We start from the raw sequence: 15593 nt of genomic DNA, 5'->3' as shown, positions 1-15593 counted from the left end.
AAAATAGCTATTGCTTAATTTCCAAACATATGACAATTTTCTAGTTATTCATTTGTTAGTGATTTTTAGCCAAATTTCCTTGTGTTTGGAGAAAAAATTCTGAATATTTTAAGTCCCAAATTTATTGAGTTTACCTCATGGCCAGCATATGGTCTATTTTTGTAAAATTTTCATGTATTTTTGAAAGGAGTGTGCACTCTGATTTTTTTGAGTGTAGTCCTTTATAGGTCTCAGTTTAATTGTAATAATTGTTATTCAAATCATTTATATGATTTTTCCTAGATATTGTCAAAATTACAGAGACATATCAAAATGTATCATTTTGATTGCAGGTTTTGCCTATATTTTACACTTCCATCAACAGGGCATGAGGGTTCCTTTTTCTCTACACCGTCATCAATACTTGTTATCTCATCTTTTTCATAAAAGCCCTCCTAACAGGTGTGAAGTGATAGCTCACTGTGGTTTTGACTGCATTTGTCTGATAATCAGTGATGTGGAGCACCTTTTCACGTACCTGTTGGGTTGGGAAAATATCTATTCAGGTTCTTCACCCATTTTTAATTGGATTATTTGGGGGTTCTTTGCTATGGCATTGTATAAATTATTTTTATGTGTTATTTCTATGTGTTATTTCTATGGGTGTTTAGGCACCTGTCTTGTTTCCTCATATTTTTGAATATTCTTGATTGAGTACCAAACACAGTTTATGAAAAAATTATGATATATAACTTAGGTCTAAAGTGAGATTACATGCTTCAGAGTATATATATTAGGTGGCTAGAGACACTAGGAAGTTCTTATTAACTTAATTAATTCAATCAGGGATAAAAACAATTTAAAGCTGGGTTTCAGTTTCTGTGAAGGCCAGTCCATTTCTGAGTTATTCTTACTCCTAGAGTATGACTTTTAGGGTTCTAACCGAAAGTCTGGAGGGAGATGTTACCAGGGCTTCTTTTTTTGTTGGACCTTAAACTCCAACTTTTGTCCTCCAAATCTTCAAATCTATAAAACCTCTGTTCATCCTGTCAACCAACTCTTCCTAAAATAACCTGATGAATTTAGGGCAAATCTGACAGTAAAGATGGGTTATCCTTTGGGTCTTTTCTTTTTCTGGATCTTGGGAATCATGATACTTGAATGCTTTGATAGCTTTCTGGTATCTTTAGTTTTGTTACATTTTCCCAGCTTTTCTAGATGTTTTTAGCAGGAGAGTTAGTACAGATCACCTGGACAGCCATTACTAAAAACTTATCTTCATACTGCTTAAACAAAATATTTGTATATCTTTTGGCTTCACTGTTTACTATACTGGTGTCTTCAGTCAATAATAATAATAAAATACTCCTTTTAGTACTCCTTTTAGTATTGGGCTTAAACAAAAGAGCTAATCTTATAGCCTATAGGTTACATAACAAATTTAAGGTGAGATTCAAATTTATCTTGCTACTTGGCGATATTTCTTTATCGTAATAATCTTGTTCTTTTATAGCTACTTCACTTTTCTCTTCCTGTTTTTACAGAATATGTTATGCAAATTAAATGAGAAAATGCCTGTGAAAGGTCTTTGTAAATGTCTGAAGAACTATACAAGTATACAAGTATAAGATAACGTTACTATTTTAGACTCACAATCATTTATTTTGTAAAAACCTTATTCACGTAGATTAGTGCCTCTGAGTATGTTTTGGTGGGGCATTCTCTGCAGAAGAAATGTTCTGCATTGACAACTAACCTAAACAGATCTTCTGGGAAGAAGGATAACAAAGTAAACAAAGAGAAATTATTTATCTGCTCATGAAAAATGTATGATTAAGTGACTCATCAAAATCATACAGCTTGTATTTAATGGAAAAGGTAAAGCTAGTATATGGCAGCAGGGACTTAAACCAGGACGCTATGAATCCAAATCTCATAAAATGGAAACAGTGCAAAAATAAAAAATTAGAGGCGGTAGACTTATTTCCAAAGAAAAATTTTCAAAGATTTGAATTAAAAAAAAACACAACAAAACACCAAAAAACAAAAAACACAACTTCTCAACTTGGAGCTACTGTCGTAGCATAATCATTCCTACCTTCCTTCTTGCCTTTTTTCCTTCCTTCCTTCCTTCCTCAACCAAAGATCTTTGGGCACAGAAAAGGCTACACTGCTTTCATTTCCTTACTGCTCACTCTCATTAAATCCACTGTGATAGGGACACCTGGGTGGCTCAGTCGGTTAAATGTCTGCCTTAGGCTCAGGTCATGATCCTTGAGTCCTGGGATCAAGCACTGCATTAGGCTCCCTGCTCAGGAGGGAAGCCTGCCTTTCCCTCTCCATCTGCTTCTCTTCCCCACTCATGCTATCTCTCTCTCAAACAAATAATAAAATCTTTGAAAAAATTCCACTGTGATATGATTTGTTCCTTTATGAATAAATCATACCTGCTCTTTGGGGGACCTCCTAGTAGATTCATCAAATGGATTCAATCCTCTGTCTCCTTTCTGGAACTTTTGACATGATTGACTACTCTTCTGTTTGAAATGTCTTTCTTTGTTTCTATAAGATACCATTCTCTCCTGTCTTTCTTCCCTCCAAATTCTTGACCAACTTCCCTTCCTCTTCTTTTTCTCCAAGTTCAGAGGATCCTCTTGTGTCAGTCCTTGGCCTTTCCTCTGTTTGTTTTTTTCCCTTTCCTATTTCCTTCAGCCATTTCATTCACTTTTCCATACCTGCAAACATTACATCTTTATAATTCTAAAATCCCTAGCTTAAAAAAATTAAAAAAAAATAAAATCCCTAGCTTATACTTTCCTATTAAGCTCTAATTCAACAATTCCAACTGTCTACTGCAAGGCTCAGATTTTTCCAACCCTATGCAGCTGCCCCTAATTATTAGGAACCTCTCTGATAGGAATAGAGCTCAGCCCAGTCCTAGAATTAATGAGAATTCAGGCTGGCAAGAAGTGTTAGCTATCCTCCCTGTGAACAAACAGGGTCTAGAAATAATGTAATCTTTTGACTTCCCTATGCCTGAGATTAGAGTGCTTTAAAATGAAAAGAGCCCTAAACTGGCTGATAGCATAATATTTTATTCTTTCACTGAAAAAGCACAAAGCCCTACCCAGAGAACTCTTTAGCTAGCCCTTCTGCCTAGGTCTGTGATGCCCAATTTTTCTGCCAGTTCACCAAGGGGTGGAATGGGGAGTATCTTTTTCAAAATTCAACCTTGTGCCCTAGGAAATTGGTAACTAGCAATGAGACAGAACTGGTTCAGATAAACCCTTTTAGCCTAAATAAATCATTTTCCTTGTGGCTCAATTTTGCTGTCAACTTCTCTCTTGAAATTGGAAGGTTTGGCCTTGAAAGTTTGTCCCTGGTGACAGTTAGTCCTCACTTCCTTCATGAGTCACCATGGTCCATGCTATGAGGATCACATTTGGTACAACATGGTACCTCCCGGAATTGGATTTGAGTTTGATGCACCCTGATCTAAGATTATCTGTCCAGCGAGACTACCCTTGATGTTCAGAACTTCATAACCCCTACCACCATAGATTATGTATCATACTTTGCTTGGTCCTTCCCCCAAGCCTTTTCTCTACTTGCACAGACAGTGTTAAGACATTTATAATTAAGCTTGTTAAGCCAGAACCTCAATGTACCATATTCTCTTGTGTTTACTGTTTCTTCTCCTAGTATCACTTTCTCTCAGACTGAATAATTCCCAAATCTCTTCATCTTCAACAAATCTTTCTCCTTAACTATCTGCCAGGTTATTTTATTCTATCTCCATGACAATTTCCATCTATTCCTCCATTACCTAACTAAAAAAAATATTCAATTTTCTTTTATTACTTTCATTTACCCATCTAATGCTCCAACCAAATTAATCAAGGTAGTATTTTTATATGTGCCCCTTGCTTTCCCACATTCATGCCATTGTTTTGACTATTCCCACTGATAAAGTAACACCCTTCCCAATACTCCTTCTGACTCTAAAAATCTATTCATTCTTCAAAACCAGTTTTCTCAGCTATAAAATGGAATTAATATCTATTTCAAAAAGGATTAAAAAAATAACGTGAGTAAATGATTTTAAATGGTAATTATTATTTATATTGTTAATATTACCCATATCTTCTATAGAGTACCTTTTTTGATTCTCCTTAAACTGGAAATGATTTCTTTCTCTTCTGAATATCCATGGGGCATATTTTTCATTCCTTCCCCCACATCATTACTTTCCACATTACATTACAGTTATTTTGCACATGCCTTATTCAATCATAAGAGATTCTAAGATCCTTGAGGTCAGGGACCATTTCTTGGTAATATCTGTTCCTTCCCCAGGGCATAAAATAGATATCTTAATAAGTATTTGCAAAAGCAATGAACAAAATCACCACAGTGGTAATTATAGCTTTATCACAATCTTTACTCACAAATTACATCTTGATGAAATTACAAATTAACAAATCCCATTATACCTACAAATTGCATAGTGAATCATTCATCTGGAGGGTGATTACCTGGGTATTGTTGAGAGGTGTTGGCAGGCTCTCAAAGACAAGCAAAGACCTGAAGAAGGCAGTGCTGCTGTTCAGAAGTAATAAACTGGCAAGAATTTTTGTCCCTGGTAAACCTTTTCAATTCCAATACCAAATTTCTTACATTCTTTTGGCTATAAGATATGCCATTATTTTATCAACTACCAAGAAAAACAGTCCAAGATAGGGAATCTAATAAGATACTCTGGCATAAAGCTGGGATAGTTGGGATTCCTCAGACACAACCTGCATTTCTTAACCTTAGTACTGGGAGGAGAAAGAAAAGATAAACCTTCCCTGAGATTTTGAACCACAGCCAGTACATAAATATGAGGTCTGAATTCACACCACTAGTATGATGTAAAAACTTGAGAAATAAAGTTTAATTTAAAGTGGTGCCAGATCAATAATGGTCCTAGGTAACTGTTGAAAATAAATGCTTTTATAAAAATTCAATCCAGGCAACACCAATGCTGTAAGATGCCATTGATCATACAATGTGTCCCAGTTTCAGAGGTGTTAAATTGTGAAAAATCATCATTTTAGAATTAATGCAATATGTTTTTTCCATTAAGTATGGAGAAGGTCTGAAAGTAATTCAATGAAGGAGATAGAAAGTAAAAACAAACCTCTCTTTTTGGACATTTTGACCAAGGCCAATTGCCTCTCTTCCAGAGACCAGTTAAGAAGTAACCTCTGCATTCAGAAAACAGATTCTGAGAGGGTAGGACATTTCAGGGTCTGTGCTGGTCTCATTGACCTGTCTTAGGGAGAAAGCTAGGGTTGAGGAGGAGATGGTGAGAACCATTTTCTCTAGTCCCAGTGTACTGATTTCTTATACCTGCCAGTGTCTCAACTTCACACTGAGGAGAGGCTTCTTGCTTTGTTCACCTGCCTAGTTGTCCATATGCTTGGTCTTACAGAGCACAATAAGAAGTAGGTCATTCATGGAAGCAGACATTTTACATTACAGGGCATGTGTGCACGTACACACACACACACACACACACACACACACACCTTGGACATACCTTGGGAAGATTGGCTGACCATTTTAATACTACTGTGAATAAACCTAAATCCCTAAAATGTGGTGTTGCTTAAATGGGAGTTAAATGACACCAGACAGGAGCAGGAAAGGTGGTCTAGGCACATGTAAAGGGCAGGTCTGAGTGAAGTACAACAGTGGTGGCTATTGGGCAAGTAGAGTTAGTTTTAGGATTTAGATGCCTGGATGTTAGGAAAGCAGTGGTACCAGTAGGTGAGAATGTGCCAAAAACAAACTAACCATCTTTGTAGTTTTTTCCCCTGGGGAACCAGGTATGGGCAGGTAAATAATAGAAATAGCATATGCTTTCAGTCTGACTTGAGATACTGATCACACAATATATTACATGCATATGTGAATTGGTTTAATGCAAAACCATGTAAGTGAGGGAGCTGTTTAATACTATATTGCTCATTGATATGAAGATTCACTACCATTATTGTAGACTAGAGCTGATTTAGGCTATGTACCAATACTGAGCAATTCCCCCAGTTGCCATTTGCCAAGTCAGTGCTGGAGTTTTATGTGCAACTTGTGCACATAAACCATGTAACAGCATGCAATCTTGGAATTCACTAAAACAAAATAATAAAAGAACTGTCTCAGGAATATTTGCAAATCAAACTTACCTACAAGACAATCAAGATCTAACCTTAGACTTACCAGCACAGTAAAATATCAAAATAGGCCAAACTTAGTTTTAGAATACATTGATATTTATAAATTATGATATGCAATCTATAAATTGACTCAAACCATAAAACTAAAAACAAATTGTTCTGCTAAAGGAGGAGGAGTTACACATTTTAGTTTCAAAGTATTTCCTCCTTAGGCTGTGAGTTGTCTGTCAAGTAAGTGTGTGTGTGTGTGTGTGTGTGTGTGTGTGTGTGTGTGTGTGTGTATAGGATAGGATAAGTACTGTCAGTCATCTACATTTCCAATTGTCTGTCTGACTTCTCCATCTGGGTGGTTTGCATGACATATTTTGTATGAAACCAAGATCATTATCTTGCTCACTTTCCAAACATACTGGAGATGTTATCTCCATCTGCCTGTACTATCTCAGGTAAAACCAATAAAGTTGCTCAAGCCAAATGCTTTGGACTCATTCTTCATTTTTTCTTTCCCACCTCAATACATTCAATCAACCATTATATATAGTCAAAATGTCTCTTACATCTATCTCCTTCTCTTTACAATACCAGTACAGACTAACATCATATATCTCTTAAATTATTGAAATAGCCTCTAAAAGGTCTTCTTCCTCTAGTATATTCTCTACAATACAACCAAAATTATCTCAAGTAATGGAATTCTTAGGTTCTCTGATGCCCGGGGAAGAAAGTAAAAACGTCTTAGCTTAGCTTCATGATCTGGCCAAAAATGACTATCTACCATCATCTCTAGCCATTACTCCCATGAACCCTATAATCTAACCACAGCTGCTAGACATTTCTCAATGCTGTCCAGTCTTAGTTTTTTTGCTTGCTTATTTAGTTATATTTAATTTAATTTTATTGCTGTAAGAACACTTAACATGGAATCTATCTATTGTTAATTACAGGGACAATGATGTACAGCAGATCTCTAGAACTTACTCATCTTGCTTAACTGAAACTTTATGCTTGTTGATTAGTAACTCCCCATTCCTAGCTCCTAAAAACCACTATTCCACTCTGATCCTATAAATGTGACTATATTAGATTCTTCGTATACAGCCTTTGTTTGATATAATTGCTTCCTCTGTCTAAAATACCCTATCTTATTTTGTCCAATGGAAAACTCCCACTTATCCTTCGAGGTTCAAATCATTTGCCATCTCTATTTTCAGACTGTTCATGATCATCTTCATCCCTTCCTTCTACCCTTCTCCATCTGTATTCCCACATATCTCTATTTGAGTATTAATTACATTATTAAATGCAAAGCTGATAGGCAGTAAGCATGCACTTCAGCCACACCAGCTTATGTAGCCAGTCATGTTCTGATTGGTTGGTGCTTGTTCACTATAGTTATTGGACATTTTGAATGGCACTCTGGATTATAGGTCTTATTTCATATCTAACTCTACCATGATGATGTGAGATGAAGGATAGCGACTGTGTATCTTATTCATCCTCATATCTTTAGGGACTGGCATAATTCCTGTAGATAGGTGTGCCCTATAGGTTTGGTGAAATAAACAAAATGAGACAATTAGTCTTTATAGTAATTCTTTGAAAAACAGCATTTTTTAAGTCTGAATAATTACTTTTATCTTAATAATTATGAAGTTTTCTTGATTTATACCAAAATTATCATGAATCTCTTTGATGATCAAAGTTACACTCTGGATTTGATGAGTTCAGGAGGTGGTTTGGGTAATCTTATGACTTTTCCTTCTTGAAACTTGGATGGAAAACCTGGACTTTGGAATCAGACAAACCTCAAACTGAATTGAGAGAAATCTCATAAAAACTATGTGATTTTGGTAAGTTATCTGAGATCTATTTATTCTTCAAAAACAGAAAATATATACCTCCTTTATAAAGTTGTTATAAGAACTAAGTGAGATCATGTATTTAAGTATATGGCATATAATCCTACATGAACAGTAAGCTTTGACATACTTGGAACTAATTTACATTACTAAATAAACTTTTCATTTTGAATAGTAACCTCTCCAGTCAGAAAGAGAGTAAGAAAAGGCATATGAGGTGCATATTCCCTGGAAGCATCCCATAGAAGCTGTATATAGTCCATCACACAGACAACATGCCTGTTACTATAAGCCAATTCTGACTGTGGCTGCTGAGAAATGCTGATATGGCTGGTGTTAGGTACTAGGGGTAAATTAAAGGCCGAAGACAGCTCTTCATTTGTCAAAACAGGAACTACTGGTGTTCTATCCCTAAAGCATCTGGTTTTAAAACATTTGAATCCATTTTCAATGGAGCAACTTTTGCTGATGAAATATGAGGAGCAAGAAGGTAATATAGTTGGTAGGTCAACTGTCAAAATTGGTAATCCTCTGAATCTATTAGGATTAGGTAAGGTGATTCTGAGACAAAAAAAAAAAAGTTGAATATCTCTAAGTCAGAGTAATAAAACCAAGAAAAAAATTGTTCCAAATATATTACTCTTGATTAAATTCTATTGTCCTGGCATAGAACTCTAACATGGAAAAGTGACAGAAATAATTGATATTACAACAAATTAAATCTAGGCTACAAAATGTATTTACTTTTATTTTCCTAACTTCTTTCCCTATTCTAATTCTATTCCTCTTCATTCAGAAGAGGGAATAAAAACCTGGTGTCATAGCCCCTAGCCAACAAGTATGAAATGTTTTCTTACTGAGGAACAAGAGGATTATATGGTAACTCCATGTGGATTTTTAGGATCTAAGAAGGATGCTAGAGTGGTCAAAAGAAGAATTCAGGGAAGAGCTCAGTGTGATTTCCTCCCTTTACTTTCAAGTACTGTCTGCTTCACATTTATTTTTCAGATCCAAATAGTTCTGTTTATATACTGGTGTCACCAGAGATGGTTAAGTTGATGTGCAAACTTTACTTCCAAACTTATTCTCAAATTTAACAAATTAAATCAGCTGTTATTTTCATACTTGTTCATCAATAAATTGCATACAAAGACATAACTCATCTTACAGAAGTCTGTCTCCAGATGATAATCTTGCTCAGAAACCTATAAAGAATCACATGAAACACTTACTTAGAAGATTCTTTAAGAATAATGTCACTGTTGAATACAATGAATCATGGATCACTACATCAAAAACTAATGATGTATTGTATGGTGACTAACATAACATAATAAAATAAAATTAAATTAAAAAAAAGAATAATCTCACCGTCAGCTTCAGCCGGAAATAAGTATGAACAACAACAAAACTGCATAATTCTGAAATATTTCTTGGAATCCTTGTTCCTGCTCCCTGTCCCAACCTGGATTCTATAAATTAGAAGTTTTGGCCAAAGTAATAGATATTGTTACTACAGAGGTCTCAGGTTATGCCTTCCTTGTCCTTTGAACTAAGCTCCTTTGATTTTCTGGTTTACCTCTTGGGGATCTACAGATATATATAGACTTTGGAATTTCTCCAAATTCAGAGCTGAAATAGATTCTGTATATAAATGTAGCATTACTTGGAGACTTAAAAATAAGTCTTAGAAACTATGGAAGGATCCTGAATCATGATTAAGTTATAGACAGGCCACTCCTTCAAGAGATAGACAAACCAAAGTAGCCCAAGAAGACATTAACAGGAGAGCCTCTCTGTTATGATTTTAAAAGTTAAAACTTGCTACATGTGCAGAGAATTCCATCAATCACATCTCTGTAGAAAGTAAAAGGTTTCTGAGATTCTCTGGTAATTATTCTTTAAATGATCCAATTATAAATGAGTTCTAACTAGGTAGGATAGATCAATGGGAGTACTTAGGATGTTGAGTAAGTTAACAAATGATTTTATAAGACACTCTGGCTAATAGCAAATCAGTTTGGTTATTCTTGAAATGTCCTTGCAGTATTACAGGGGAAGGATGGAAGGGAAAGGCATGTTGGAGTTACCTAGGATAATTTATAGCAATGGAGATGCACTCTCTCAGTGTGGTTGTCAAACCTTAAAGTACCAAAGAATCACCTAAGCATCTGTTAAAAATGAGGCTTTCCAGGGATTCTTATTCAGGAAGTCTAAGATAGGTCTCAGGAATCTGTTTTTTAAACCAAGAATCCTACTGATCCTGATGCAGACAGTGCAAGACAATGCTTTGAGAAATACCCTTGAGTTTCTCTAACTGGGAATAGAAGAAGCAATATCCTTCTTTTTAATATATGTTCCCCAAGATGACTTCTTGCTTGGGTTAGCTTGCTAGAGAGTTTGTTCCTCTTCCAGGCACTATCTGGAGAACTTTCCATGTATTAATTTATTTGATCTTCACAATAGTCACATGAAGTATGAACTACTATTTCTCCAATTTATAGATGAAGAAATGAAGGTCCAGAGAGTAGAGAGGAATGATATTGTGATTTATAATCAGAAATGTATATTTGGTCTTTGTCCCTGGTTCTAGCACACAGATCTTAAAAACCTCTGAATTTCCTAAGTAATGAGAGAGATAAAGAAATTAATGAACTGACATTTAGAAATCCCTTAGGTAACCTAAGGTTGGGGCTGATTGTCAGGGTAGCCAACAATGTGATTAGCAGGTTGGAACTTGCAGTCCCACTCTCAGACCTCCAAAGAGGGGAGAAGGGCTGAAGATTGAGTTCAATCACCATTGCTCAAAGATTTAATCAATTATGCCTATGTAATGAAGCCTCCATAAAAATCCAAAGGACAGGGTTCAGAGAGCTCCCAGGTTGGTGAACACACACAGAGAGAAAGCATGGAGGGTCTGTGCCCTTCCCCCATACCTTGCTCTATGCATCTCTTCATCTGGCCATTACTGAATTATACCTTTTTATAATAAACTAGTAATCTAGTAAGTAAAATGTTTCTCTGAGTTATATGAGCTGCTCTACCACATTAATTAAACCCAAGGAGGAAATTGTTAGAACCTCCAATCTATAGCCTATTGGTCAGAAACATAGGCTGTTGGATTGGTATTTGAAGGAGGTGGGCAGTCTTGTGGGACTGAGCTCTTAAACTTGTAAGAACTGATGCTATCTCCAGGTAGATGGTGTCAATATTGAGTTAAGTTGTAGGACACCAAACTGGTGTTAGAGAATTGCTTGCTGGTGTGGGGGAAAAACTCACATATTGTTATTGGGTTCAGAATTGTTAGGAGGTATACAGCTATGTTAAAGTCAGAGAGAGGCCAAGCAGAAGTTTTTTTTGCCTGAATCTTAGGGCCATATTCTCCTCAGCACTTAATTATAAAATAGGAATATTTGCTTTGGGAAACTGAAACTGTGGGTCAAGTAAGGCAAACTGGGAAAATCACTTCTTTGTCTCTATTTTTCAGACTATCCTCAAAATTCCAGGGACAAATAATATGTTCCCAACCTTCTTTCACTTAACAAACATTTACTAGAAATCTACTCTATGTCCATGTACTGTGGTAAGCATCAGGAATATAGCAATGTACAAGACACATTGCTGCCCTCAGGAAGATCACAATGTAGTAGATTTCTTAAAATCTGCCTCCCTGAATCAGGGAGGCTTTAGATTAATCCTACTTTAAGTTAACTGTGCCCCTCAGGGGTTGAAGAAAAAGAAAGAACATGGTCTTTTTAACCTATCTACAGGGGCCAAGGATATGTTCCCACCCATCATACTTATCATAATTTAATTATATAGATCTCCCCTGCTATTTGTTTTTTTTTTTTAAAGCTATTTGAGAGAAAGAGAGAGCATGAGAGAAAGCAAGAGCATAAGCAGGGGGTAGGGGTAGAGGGAGAAGCAGACTCCCCTCAGAGTAGGGAGCCTGACATGGGACTTGATCCCAGGACCCTGAGCCACCCAGGTGCCCTCCCCTGCTATTTGAAAAGAAAGTGTTCCTATGAGAAGTTTCATAAGCTGAACTGGTGTAAAGCAAAGAAACAATTACCATTAATTTATATGAAAATTTTTTTTTAGCATTTTTAGCAGACCCCAAAAGTAACCCTCCTCAGGCTTTTCTGATACCTTAGGACATATCTTGCTAATGTATGCACAAAATAAACTGACAAAAAGCACAGATGCTCACAGACAGAATTCAAAGCTACAGTGGCTCGATGCTGACTCTAGTTCCCAGGAAGGAGTTTGGCAGTACCACGCTCGCTGTTCAGGGTGCATGCTGCCTCTATAAGGGCTCAGCTGCAAAACAAACACTGAATGCTATTTTTGCTTTTTTTTTTCAATAAAAGCAAAAATATTTTTTGCTTTAGTTAGTGAAAACAGGTACTATTGTAGGTCTTTTGTAAAAGTGAAGTGGTGTAACATGAACTTTTGAAAAGTGGAGGATACCTGTATTTTTGTAATTACTTGATTATTGTCTATCTCCTCTTAGATTGTAAGCTCCATATGGGTAAACTTTGTTTTTATTATTATTTTATTATTATTATTATTATTTTAAATCATACTTAATGGTGAAAACTGAAAGCTTTCCCCCAAGATCAGTTCCTCATAAAATAAGAATGTACACTCTTGCCACTTCTATTCAACATTGTACTGGAAGTCTGTCCAGGGAAATTAGGCAGCAAGAGAAATAAAAAGCATTCAGATTGTAAAGGAAGAAATAAAACTACCTTGATTTGCAAATGACATGATCCTACATATAGAAAATCCTAAGTAATCCACTAAAAAGCAGTAAGAAAAAACAAGTTCAAGAAGATTGCAGTATATAAGAGCAATATGCAAAAATCAATTGTCTTCCTATACACTTGTATGAGCAATCAAAAAATAAAATTAAAAATTCCATTTACATTGAAGAATAAAATACTTAGGAATACATGTAACAAGCACTGTAAAACACACAGTGAAAACTATAAACACTGTTAAAAATTAAAGAAAATCTTAATAAATGGAAGGATATCTTATGTTTATAGACTGGAAGACTTAACATTGGTAAGATGACTATACTCACCCAACTGATCTATAAATTTGGTGAAATACTACCAGAATCTCACATGGCTTCTCTGTAGAAATTTTAAGCTGATCCTAAAATTCATATTGGAGCTCAAGGGGCTCAAAATAGCTAAGAACATCTTTAAAAATATGAAAAAGCTGGGAGACTCACACTTCCTGATTTTAAAACTTACTATTAAGCAACAATAGTCAAGGCATTATGGTACTGGCATAAGGATGAGCATATAGATAAATGGAATAGAACTAGGAATTGTAAAACATACCATCACATCTATGGTCAGTTGATTTTTGGTGCTACAGAACAGGGTGCTAAAACCATTCAATGGTGGAAAGAATAATCTTTTCAGTACATGGTGCCAAGGCAACTGGACATTCATATGCAGTGGAATAAAGTTGGACCCCTACCTCATACCATATACAAAAATTAGCTCAAATTGGATCAAAAATATAAATTTCAGAGCTAAAAATGTAACACTCTTAGAAGAAAATATAGTAGAAAACCTACATGACCTTGGATTTGGCAACAGATTCTTAGATACAGCACTAAAAAGCATGAGCAACAAGAGAAAAAATAGACAAATTGGAACTCACCAAAATTAGAAACTTTTGTGCATTAAAGGACATTATCAAGAAAATGAAAAGACAATCCACAGAATGGTAGCTAATACTTGCATAGCATATATCTGATAAGGGACTATACAGAATATATTGAAAAACTCTTACAGCTCAATAATAAGAAGGATAAATAACTCAATTTAAAAATGGGCAAAGGATAGGAATAGGCATTTCTCCCAAGAATATATACAAGTGGCCAATAAGCACATGTCTTTGCTGGTCATTAGGGAAATGGAAATCAATTCCATTTCATACACACTAGAATGGCTATTATCAAAAAGACAGATGATAACAAGTGTTGGCGAGAATGGGGAGAAATCAGAATCCTCAAACATTGTTGGGGGTAATGTAAAGTGGGGCAGACACTTTGGCAAATAGTCTGGCAGTTGCTCAAAAAGTCAAACATATGGGTGCCTGGCTGGCTTAGTCGGTTAAGCATCTGCCTGCAGCTCAGGTCATGATCCCAGAGTCTTGGGATTGTGCCCCGCATCAGGCTCCCTGTCCAGTAAGGTGTCTGCTTCTCTCTCTGCCCCTCACTCTGCTCCTCTCATGCTCTCTCTTTTAAAGATTTTATTTATTTATTTGACAGAGAGAGAGTACAAGAGGGGGGAGGGTCAGAGGGAGAAACACACTCCCCATTGAGCAGGGACCCTGATGTGGGACTTGATCCCGGGACTCCAGGATCATGACCCGAGCTGAAGGCAGTAGCTTAACTGACTGAGCCACCCAGGTGCCCCCCCCTTTTCAAATAAATAAATAAAATCTTAAGAAAAAGAAAAAAGAATCAAAACATGTTTAAAAAAAGGTTAAACATAGAGTTACAATTTGACCAGAAATTCCACTCTATGTATATGACTAAGAGAAATGAAAATAGATGTTTACACAAAAAATGTTCACCTCATATCTATAGAGACAGAAACTAGATTAGTGTTTGCCTTGGGCTATGGGACTGGGGAGTTGAGGGGGTGATAGCTAAAGGATACACAGATTCTTCTGAGAATGATTAAATGTTCTAAAATTAATTGTTGGGATGGTTGTAAAACTCTATGATACTAAAAACCATTACATAGCACACTTTAAATGGGAGATTCATATATAAATTATCTCTGAATAAAGCTATTAAATGACAACAATAATAATTATAATAACTATATTCCCAGTGCTTTTGACAGTGCCTAGTACCTGGTACAAAACATATGCCTGCTATATTAAGGAAATATTTTCTATATATTGACTTAGAATTCTCAAGCAATGCTCATTAGGTGCTCATTTTCATAATATGGAATATAGTTTCTTTGCAGTAATCTTCAAATTTTAATATATGTAAATCACCTAGGAGAATGTGACTCTCTGTGACTCAGAGTTCTGGGTCACAGGATTACAGATCTATTTCAGAAGGTCTAGGATGAGGCTTAGGTATCTTTATTTTAAACAAGCCCTCTTCAAAAGCACTGTGCAAATACTACTTTAAAGAAATTGCAGCATGTTCCAAAGATAGAAGCCCTGCTCTCTGGATAAGCTATTGAGAAGTTAGAAGTATTTCAGCTTTTCAGTTTGAAAAACACCTGGGGCATATGACAAGGAGATTTGTTTACTAACCTCAGAGCATGTGCTCGCAGGGCAGAGATCTTTGGGAAACTTGTCCAGGAACAAAGGAGCTAGCTGGCATTATTTCCCTTCCCCAACTGCAGGGTTAGACACATGGACATCTGTGGGAGCCAGCAGGGTGCCAATACTCACTACCTAACTTACTAATAGCTTGCCCTGTCTCCACATTCTCCTGTGGACATGCCTCCTATAGCCAGGCCTTGGTTCCAGGTCTCCTCCC

The 15593-nt window shown here is 36.1% G+C and overlaps 1 protein-coding gene across 18 annotated transcripts in view; it reads right to left on the bottom strand.

Moving 5' to 3' along the window:
- The window catches only part of LMNTD1 (lamin tail domain containing 1), a 496795-nt gene that overhangs the window by 122146 nt on the left and 359056 nt on the right, over positions 1–15593 (bottom strand). For 3 of the 18 annotated variants that reach the window (XM_027592026.2, XM_027592032.2, XM_027592029.2), the window contains exon 2: positions 9228–9264. The exons of 11 other annotated variants lie outside the window; for them this stretch is intronic. Coding sequence is in view for 1 of the 7 variants with exons in the window: in XM_027592024.2 (XP_027447825.1) it covers positions 7652–7720 (69 nt within the window). In the remaining 6 variants the exon portion in view is untranslated. Of the gene's footprint in view, positions 1–2426; positions 2461–7651; positions 7743–9227; positions 9265–15593 lie in introns of those variants that run through there. 4 more of the 18 variants (XM_027592024.2, XM_027592034.2, XM_027592027.2 and 1 more) reach the window with 4 other exon arrangements.

Source organism: Zalophus californianus, chromosome 9 (assembly GCF_009762305.2).
Source record: "Zalophus californianus isolate mZalCal1 chromosome 9, mZalCal1.pri.v2, whole genome shotgun sequence".
Taxonomy (NCBI): Eukaryota; Metazoa; Chordata; class Mammalia; order Carnivora; family Otariidae; genus Zalophus; species Zalophus californianus.
This window is presented reverse-complemented; position numbering and strand designations above follow the sequence as displayed.